This window comes from Penaeus vannamei, chromosome 28 (genome assembly GCF_042767895.1).
Source record: "Penaeus vannamei isolate JL-2024 chromosome 28, ASM4276789v1, whole genome shotgun sequence".
In the NCBI taxonomy this organism is placed as follows: Eukaryota; Metazoa; Arthropoda; class Malacostraca; order Decapoda; family Penaeidae; genus Penaeus; species Penaeus vannamei.
Window position 1 is genome coordinate 18,224,889 of NC_091576.1, and position 10,000 is coordinate 18,234,888.

General features: G+C 39.9%; 1 protein-coding gene across 1 annotated transcript in view; it reads right to left on the reverse strand.

Moving 5' to 3' along the window:
* LOC113808214 (kinectin) overlaps positions 1 to 10,000 on the reverse strand; it is a 22,764-nt gene that overhangs the window by 1,886 nt on the left and 10,878 nt on the right. The window contains exons 4-9 of the mRNA XM_027359560.2: positions 8,910 to 9,107; positions 5,723 to 8,611; positions 5,317 to 5,573; positions 3,150 to 5,154; positions 1,660 to 2,937; positions 1,266 to 1,426 (exon numbers count right to left, since the gene is read on the reverse strand). Of these exons, the coding sequence (XP_027215361.2) occupies positions 1,266 to 1,426; positions 1,660 to 2,937; positions 3,150 to 5,154; positions 5,317 to 5,573; positions 5,723 to 8,611; positions 8,910 to 9,107 (6,788 nt within the window). The remainder of the gene's footprint in view (positions 1 to 1,265; positions 1,427 to 1,659; positions 2,938 to 3,149; positions 5,155 to 5,316; positions 5,574 to 5,722; positions 8,612 to 8,909; positions 9,108 to 10,000) is intronic.

Consider the following 10,000-nt stretch of genomic DNA (forward strand, 5'->3'; position numbering starts at 1 on the left):
TATTATTTTTATTTTTATCTTATTATTATTATTACTATTATTACTATTATCATTATCATTACGACTATTATCATTATTATCACTTTTTTTCTAATCATTAAACCATTAGCTTAATTTATTGTGTGCAGACATTTGTCACAAGAACTCAAAAACAAGTATTCCATAGTCCCACATAACAAACAAAGAAACAAGTCATGGGGCCCCTTCCACGACATGGGGATGGTATTAAGTAATCATATATAATAAAATATGGGTGTAAATATTTTATATTAGAGACACAATTGTAACTTGGTTGTATATTTATTACTGATACTTACATATAATGTTACTGACATGTAGATATTATCAATATATTAAGGCAAGAACAAGTGTGAATTTTACGGGGATTGTGAGAGGCTAGTAAAACTATCCCATTCAGTACTGTGTATATAACACCAAGTGAGAAGCCAGTCCTTCTTGCGCTCACTCAGTTATAGCCTCGCGGATCTGTGCCAGTGTAAATAATGAACTAGAGCATTATTATATCATTAAAGTGGTGGAAAATAAGCGTGTTTTGTTATCCATTCCACCACGTGTTTATTCCAGGTGTATTTGATATATTCTTAAACCAGAATGAAGTCTAAAGAATAAACAGAAAGAAAGCATCACTAATGTTATCAAAATACTACCAAGAAGTAACTGTTCCACCCTATTTAACTAGAAAATAGTGGCGCAGTGACACACTTCATTACTCAATCCTAGTACTGGGAATTTTATATCTACTTCCTGCTATTCTTTTCTCAATCCTCAAAAGCATTCACTAACAATACCTTCCATTTTCTTTCTTCAAATGCTCTATTGCAACTGCATATATTTTCCTATCTTTAGAATATAATAATACAGGCATTTATTTTCCTTGCTATGAATACTCTTTCCTGTATTTGAAGTGTCATAAATTTAAACTTCAAAATATGAATGCTAATGGTCTACTGATTTCATGTTTAAATGCACATTAAATTATGTCAAACAATTACTAATACTATCCATAATTTTCTGCAGTCTGAGGCATATGCTCACCTGAACTCGCAAAAATGCTTGTCAATATAAACTATTTTACCAGTGTTTATACTTTTCTTAATCTATTTTTTTTACACAGCTTATTTGAACTCTATTTTGAATTTCAAGGTAATACTGAGTAGAAAATGAACCCAAGTCTCCAGATGCAATAAGCATACTAAATACCACTTGCCAAAAATATGGCATCATACAAATGGAAAGTATATTACCTTGGCCTTTCATCTACCGAACTCAGGTACTTGTTGAGGGTTCGATCCAGTGTGTCTGAGTGGGTATAATGGTAACTGTCAATATTGCTAGGAGCCTTTGGAAGGTGCAGTGACGAGGGTGGTGTTAGCTGCCCCAAAAAAGTTGAGGAGGCAAAGGGTGTCTGGCAGGATAAAAGAGAAAAAAAATAGTTTAAGAGATCTGGTGTTATTAAAATATGTTGAGACCTATAAGGGCTCTCTTAATTATAAAAATACAATAACTGGAATAATATAAACACTGACTCAATTTCAGTCACTCTAACAATTAAAAATAAGTGCTGGAAGCAACTTATAATATAAATCCAAAACTCAGAATGTTTCAAATCATGTGAAAACATTTTTGCATTCAACTTACCTGCAAGTGAGCATTAATCTCACGGAGGTTGATGGATACGGATTCTTCTTTGGGTTTATTTAACTGTGTGTTTTTGTGGATGTGGTTATGTTTAGTTTGCACTTCATGTTGGTAGAGATCCATGAGTCTGTTATGCCGTGTTTTCCATGTGTCTTCCTCCTCACTATACACACTCAGTTTTGCACGGAGGCGTATTATTTCCTCGGATAACCTCGAGATTTCGTTCCTTAGTCCCTGCTCTTGAGATTCTTTGACTTTGGCTTGGGACTGCTGTTGTTGACTCTGTTGATCAATGAGCTGGTTTAGTTCAGCAAGTTTGTTGCTCAACTCAAGCTGACATTTGCTCTCAATCTCAGCCTGAAGGTGGAGGAGTGTTGCTTTTGGCACATATTCTCTGGGAATCTTCCTCTGCAACTCCATCAACTGCTCTTCTGCTCTCTTTTGCATCTGCTCAGCTAGCTCCTTCTCCTGCCTGATCAGTTCAAAGGATAGCTTCTCTCCTTTCAGCATCATGACTTCCTGTTTCAGCTGCAGCTTCTCTTGGTTTATGCTCTCTATCTTCTTCCTTAGAGTTTCTATGGTGTCATTACTATTTCTGATTTCAGCCTCTAGCTCTTTCTTTTGAGCAGTCAGATCCTGTAGAGATTCTTGATTTTGTGTAGCTTCCTGAATACCTTGCTGGAGCTGTGCAAGACTGTCCTTGGTCTTCCTGAGCTGCTTCTCAAGTTCACCTTTGGAATTTCTTTCCAAACCCAGCTCAGCCTCTGTTTCTCTCAACCGCAGTTCCAAACGCTGAGCTCTGCTGCACTCTTCCTTATATTGGTTTTCTGCTTCCAACTTTTCCTCTTCCAGTTTCCTGATCTCTTTCTTTTTATCTGCAAGACTGTCATCATCATTGTCTCTGCCTGTCGGAGGAGTGCGGAGCATGGGAGGTTGCTGTCGTGGCATTTGTAAGAGTTGGATCAACTCTTGAACTCTGGCCTCAGAAATATCCTTAGCTTCCTTCAGGCCATGCAGCTCACCTTCATACCATTGCCTCTGGTGTTGCTCTGCTTGTAACAGCGCTGAGAGCTTGCCATTCTCTGAGCTAAGGCGGAAGTTCTCCTGACGTATCCTTGAGGAATCATCATTCTGGCTGGCCGTCTTGAGTGTTACTTCATGAATTCTCTCATCCTTTTCTCTGAGTATGCTCTGTGCCTCCTTCAGATCCCTTGAGAGAGACTCTATTGTCTGCTGGTGGTGGAGCTCTGCTTGCTGTAGACGTTCCAGATTTGCACTCTATAAAAACAAAATCAAGTTTTGTATGCATGACTGCCTACAAACAGTAGGAAAAGGTAATTTTTTTTTTTTTTTTTTTAAGTATAACAATGAAAAGTAAAATTTTGTAACTCCTCTTTAATGTTAGTTAGCTAGTATATGTTCACATTAATAAGAATTATGAAATAAATCAATATAATTTCATAATCTAAGAAGAAAAATCACTAACTCACCTGAAAGCGAACCTTCTCTTGAAGTTTTTCTTGATTGCTAGAGAGTCTATCCAGTTCCAGTTCTTTACTGTGTAAGGAATCCTTTAATAACTGTACATCAGGCCCATCCTTTATGATGGGTTTCTGATGTATAAAGCTGTGGACATCCTTCTGCAAAGATTCTAAGAGCTGTATCATACTTTGGTTCTGGAATTTCAGACTTGACACTGCTTGCTCATTACTGGCTTTCAGGGCTGATATAAGAGACTCATCAATGATTCCACTGACAGATGGCAGATTCTGGGATGCTTCAAGGGATGACTGCATGCGCATGAGTCCTGTCTGCATCCCTGCGACCTGGGTGGTCATCTCTGTTATCTGCTTGGACAGCCAGGACAATTTCTGGTCCTCTGCGAGATTGGCATGCTGAGATACCTCATTGATTCTCTGCACCAGAGTTTGCTGGAGTCGACGTAGGTGGTCTTGCAGAATGAGGAAATTTTCTTCCAGGGCTTCGCTCAGGTTTGTGTTTGACTCAGAGGAGCGGGCTTTAAGGAGGGACATGACCTGCTTGTTGCTCTCCCTGATGCTCTTCAAGTCTGCATCCACCTCTGTCAAATCCAGTCTTGTGCCTGAATCAACAGACTGTAGGCTCTGCTGTAGAGTTGATATCTTTCTTTGTAATTCTTCTGACATTCTGTGAACTTCATGTTCTACACCTGATAAATCCTGAGTGCTCAAACTCTTCTCGAATGATGACATAAGGGACCTCTCCATCTTCCCCAACTTATCTGTGATATCTCTGCCAAGGCTTTCAGAGATGCCACTATCTTCAGGCTGGTTAGCTGCAATAGCCCTCTTCATTTCAGCAAACTTTGGCATCAAATCATCCTTCAGAGTCTCTATGGCATGCATATTATAATCTTTGCTTGTTTTGATTGCATCTGATAAGCTTTTTACACTGTAATCATTACTCTCCTTAAGATTTCGGAAAGAATAATCCAGCTTCTCCAAAACATCTTGTTCACTAGATCCCCTCTGCCTCTGTATCTTATGTAGGTCGTTCCTCACCTCTTCGAAACTTGCAACAAGAGAAGAATTTACCTTCTCAAAAACCTCCTGAATCTCACCTGAATTATTTCTCTCCCTGCTTTGAAGAAGTTGTGCAGTTGTCTCCAGCTGTGATCGCAAGGAGTCCTCAATGCGATCCATAGCACTTGTAAATTTCTGTTGAGTATCCTCACACTGCAGTGAAGATGCCTGCTGGAGTGATGTCTCAAGGATACTTCCAACATTTTGTATCTCTCTGATAAGACACTGACTAATATTCTCAAAGGCAGAGGTCTGGTTGACATCAAATGTATCTGTTATCAAAGTTTTAACATCATTTGAAAAGTTAAGGAGTACCGGTTCAAGCGCCGATGTTATGTCATGAACGTTGATACTGGGCCTTGTCTCCTGCTGACCATCTGGTAACTCCCTGGGATGTGGAGCTTCCTGAACATCTGTCTGAACTGCTGCTTGCCTTCCAAGTGCTGATGTTTGGCATGGCATATCTTTAACTACCTTCTTTGACTGAATATGGCTATTTGCATTTGTCAAGTCAGTTTGCACAGTACGACTTTGGATAAGGATCTGAGTCTGGCATGACTTCACAATAGTTTCTGGTGTGCACTGAACAGCTGTGCTGATGCCCTGTGATTCCCTACACTCTTCACTTTGTGTTTCTGCATCTTGAACATTGTGTACTTCATTTTTCAAAATTTCTTCTGTTTGGGTTGAGAATGAAGATTTTTCAATCTGTTTGGCTTGTTGAAGAGGCACACTTTCTATGCTTTTTGTAACAAAATTTTCCTGTGTCTCAACTTCTGTTTGAATCTCAACATCCACTGCATCTAGCGTAGAACATATAGTCTGTGAAGCTACATCCAATTTTTCACTTTCTTCAGGCTGGATATCATTAGTTGCTGTAGACTGTGATGCAAAATAAGTTTCCTCTGTCTGACAGCTCTTCATGGAAACAAATCTGAAAAGGAATGTGAAAAAACAATATTAGACACTGATCCTATTTTTTCAATATTCTTGGTAGATATTCTCATTATTATTATCAATATCTTTGTCTGTATTTTTCCTGCTTTTATGATCATCACATTGTCATTATCAATAACAGTTTCATTTCAACCCTTACTTTGTCTGTGAGGAGAGTTCCTCCACCTTGCTCTGAAGGATCTGATTCACACGTTCTTTTGTCTCCAGTTGCCCCATCAATGAATCGACAAGTTCCTCTTGTTGCTGGGCATGAGCTCGCAAATGCACACATTGGTCTTGCAGCTGGACACATTGTTGCTGAGCCTCTTCGAGTGACTGGTCTTTAAGTCGAGACGAATCTTGCTCACATTTACCTCTATATTCAAGCTGTTTGATCCTTGCCATGAGACTGGAGATCTGTTAGGATTGAAAAATGAGGCATTTTGCAAGAAAAAAGTACTTAAATATCCTAAGAAATTTTTAATTTCAGTTTTAAAGCAATGAGACTAAATATAGATTTCCAAGTGTACTTACCTTTTTTTAATACTGAGCATTGAGTAACTCACCTCTTGCTGCTGGTGCTGCATCTTTTCTTCCTGTTCATCAATGTGCTTCTTACATTGCTTCTCCATCTGCTGCATGTGGGATATCTTCGTTTCCTGAGCAGCACGTCGACCAAACTCTTTTTCTAACTTCAATCTCAACTCTCTCACCAAATCCTGCAGCTGACTGACGTTATTTGCTTCAGGTAAAGATGACAAGGGAGTCAAAATAGAGTCCTTAAGACCTGAGTTAATATGTGTGCTCTCTTCAGTTTCTGTGGATGCCACAGACACCATGTCATCTGCATCATCTATGCAGCGAGGGGTTATCAGAGGGTCCGGTATAATTGATTCCTCATCGCTGAAAACAATGCTACCGAGCCCACTTGAACGTGTTATGCCACTCCTGGATCCCTTTCTGCTTTGAGGCGTACTGGAGATTGGAGGCTCTCTCGGAGTAGAAATGGAAGCTTCTGGTCTCTTGGGTGGAGAGGCATGGTCGTTAGCTGGACTGTCAAATACTGGTGACACCTGCTCCTCCTTGGACATCCGTCTAGGAGTTCTAACAGTCACTTTGCTTCTTGGAGATGATACAGATTCTTCTAGAGACACAGAAAATTTTTCTTTTAGAGACTGGACATTGCCTTTACCCTCAGCAGCTCTGACCTCTGAGGAAGTTGGCATCCTTCCCATCTTCAGAGGTGAAGCTCTTGATAGATCCTGTGTGTGGCTGCCCTTGTGCGTACCTGGTAATGGTGTTTCAACCCCCCCAGAGACAAGATCATCATCACTGACATCTCGACTTGTGTTCTCAGGTTCTAGCTGAGTGGTAGTCTTCATCATGTCTTTTTTACCTTGGTCTTCTAATTGCTGTGGTACAATCTCTCCTTCCCTTGGGACTCCATCAGTTTCATCTTTATGCATATCAGGTTTTGCTTTTGCTTTCACATTCTCATCTGACTTTTCATGCTCAGGTGAATCTTCTGAACCATGGTTGCTTGTGCTGGAGTAGTATTTCTTAGGGCTGATGCTAGCATTTGCCTCCCACACCTCCTCCAATTCTTGCATGGTTCCCTCTCGCCCTAGAGTTCCTACCACTGTTGATGGGGAGTTTGTGCGTGAACTGGCTATTCCTCCGGCACCAAGAGAGCCTTTGCTCCCACCACTTGTGCTGCTATCTGAGAGCTTTCCTTGGGCAATGACCTCAACCCTTTTCCTTTCCAGAGCATCTAATACTTCTTTTCCATCAATTGCAGTTACTTTTGCATCTTCTACACATTGAGTAACTGAGGAACTCCCCAATTTGTTGTCTTCATCTTCATTCTTATTGTCTTGGCTCCTGGGTGATCTCTCAAATGAAGAAGGGCTAAACTTCTTTTTGGTAGGGGTTAGGCTCTTTTTCCTTGGAGGCCGACGTGGTGATGCTGCTTCTTCATCTGTGTCACTGTCAAAGATGCTGGAGCTCTTGCGAATCATTTTAGCTTTCATTGGGGATCTCTTTGAGGGTGATTTCTTTGGAGAAGTCTTCTGCGGAGAGATATTCCCACCTTCCTCCTTTGCCTTTGTGGAAGAGCGGCTACTCAGAGGAAATTTTTGTTTATCAGAATCTGAGAAGTCATTAGAAGATGCCTCATCCTCAGATACCTTGGGAAACTGTCTTTTCGGTGATACAGCAGCTGGAGACCCACTAAAGGGCAAGGACTCACCACCTCCCACATTACTACCAATGGCTTGTGAATTTCTCCGGCTGACCGTGACTTTTGTTGGGGTGCCTTCAATGGGCAACATGGAGTCCTCATCTTCAAAAGACACTTCTTCTGATGAATGAAATTCCATGTTGTCTAATCCCAAGTCTGCCAAGAACTTTGAATTTCCTGCATGAGACTCAGACTGCTTAGGTTCGTGACTGTCAAGCAGCTCATCTCTCCGGAGTTTTTGAGAATTACTTTCACCATGAAACAATGGGAACAGTTTCTTCTTTGGCTCATCTTCTTCAGATGACGATTTCCAAGAATCTTCTGCCTCTGAATGCTTTTCATCCTTGCTTTCCTTTTTCTTATCAACGTTTTCCTCTTCCTCAACTTTGCTGACATGCTTGAGAACTCTTTTTGGTTCATCTTCCTCGGAGGATGATTTCCAAGAATCATCTGCACCTAGTACCTCCTCCTTATTGCTGGTAGTCTCTACATCATTTTCATTTGCTGGTTCTGAAGCTACACTAGATACACTAGCATGAAGGCGAGGAGGCTTTGGAGGTCCAATAAGACTCCCTGGTTCTGGAGTGCTGGAAAAAATGTTATCTCCAGAATCATCAGACGATGGTAAAAACTTGGTCAAGTTAATTTTTGGCTTCTCCTTAATAGATGCAACATCACTGTTATCACTCCAAGAATCACCTCCATCTTCATCCATGTCTCTATCTCTTGTTAGTCCCACAGCCCCTTCTTCTTCAGTGCTTACCTCATCACTTATATTCAGCAAACCTTGGGGAATCAAACTGCTGTTCCCTCCATCACGCATCAGGCTTTTCAAACGTTGGTGTAGCTGGTTGTGGTTTGTGAAGCGAGCATAGTCAGCAGCCGACCATTTACTGGAATCAACTGGGTTGACATCTGCACCATTGTCTAGAAGGGATTCAACCACCGGGGCACTGCCTATCTTTGCGGCAACCATGAGAGGTGTGACTCCCTCTTTGTCAATAACATTCACACTTGCGCCATGTCTCAGTAAAGCTTCTACTGCCTCTGGTTGGTTCTCACTGCATGCTATGTGTAAGGGACTGCGACCAAGGGAGTTCTGATCGTCATATTCACATCCACAGTCTAATAAGAGCATCAGCAGATCAGTGGCCCCTGTTCTGGCTGCCAGATGTGCAGGAGTGTTGCCTTGGAAGTCTGTAATTTGTGTGTCAACCTGAAATACGAATAGCATTGATGACTACAATCACAGTTGTTTTATATGAGTGATTATTCATGGAACAATGTATTAAAAAAAGAAAAGAAAAAATATCAAAAATATAGATTATGAATACTAACTTCTATCAAACATTCAAACCAATAAACTCACCATATCAACAGCTGATAAATGTAAACTGCACAAATTATGATTAATATCTCATACCACATTTTCTCAAATACCAAGCAACTGAAATCAAACTGATAAAATGAAAACACAGCTATATCTCCCTCCCCACCGCTCATCTATTACTTACTCGTCTCTGCAACAGCATCTGGACCACTGGCAAATGGCACTTCTCAACTGCTCGAAGGAATGGAGTCATGCCACAGTTGTCCTTCATCTCCACATTGCCTTTGCTGCCCAAGAGGAACAGTATGGTATCTCCATGACCTTGCGATGCTGCATGGTGTAGTGCTGTTTTCCCATCGCTGTCCTGTGAGTCTACTGGAATCTAGGCGTCATGGAGTTCAATTAATTTTTATTGCTTTCCTTCACTTAATCTTACTGAATACTGTCACTGCACCTTTATGGGGATTTAGAAGAAGTCTGCCTAATTTTTAATTTACTTTTCATTATTTATCTGACTGAAGTATGCATGAAAATGAATAATAATCCACTCTTATTCAAGTAGTATTTCTTTAACCACTTGTTTACCAAAAGGGCATTTCAATTAGGCCTAATTTACATACTCTAAGAGATTATTCATATCATATTACCATCATAAAACTTGCATGTCAAGCAGTGTCTTCTGCTTCTAACAATGATTTTATTGCCAAGTTAACATTCACTTGTTAATTTAATTTATGAATTCACAGATGATGGATGACCAGCCATGGTTAAATGCTCACACCAATAACTAGATCACTCTATTTTGTTCATTATCATGACACATTTTTTGTAGTGTTTTGCATAAAGTATTCAAGATTCCAGATATATGTATTCTTACCATTAGTTTATCATTTACAAAACATGTAAAGTTTGTCTAACCAGCAGTTGAAAAACAAATAAAGACAAATCAAATACTTTAGCATAGAAAATAAGGAACATTGCACTGGTTGTGGCATGTAAGGCAACATATGCAGTTAGTATGGAAGAGCAAGTGTTTATTTTCACAGGTGTGAGCTGTCAGTTAAGAAATGGTTAATACTACTTTCCTAATGGACTGCTCAATTACTCTCAAAATAATGATATTCCAAATTTGTGTTCAGAATGAGAAAAAAAAATCCTAAAATGTATATCTTGAAATCCAACTGGTATTAGAATTATTCATCTATGAAGCTAAATAAGACACTGACAGCAATCATAATTTCTTGACTAAATGAAAAAAAAAAAAAATCAATACCA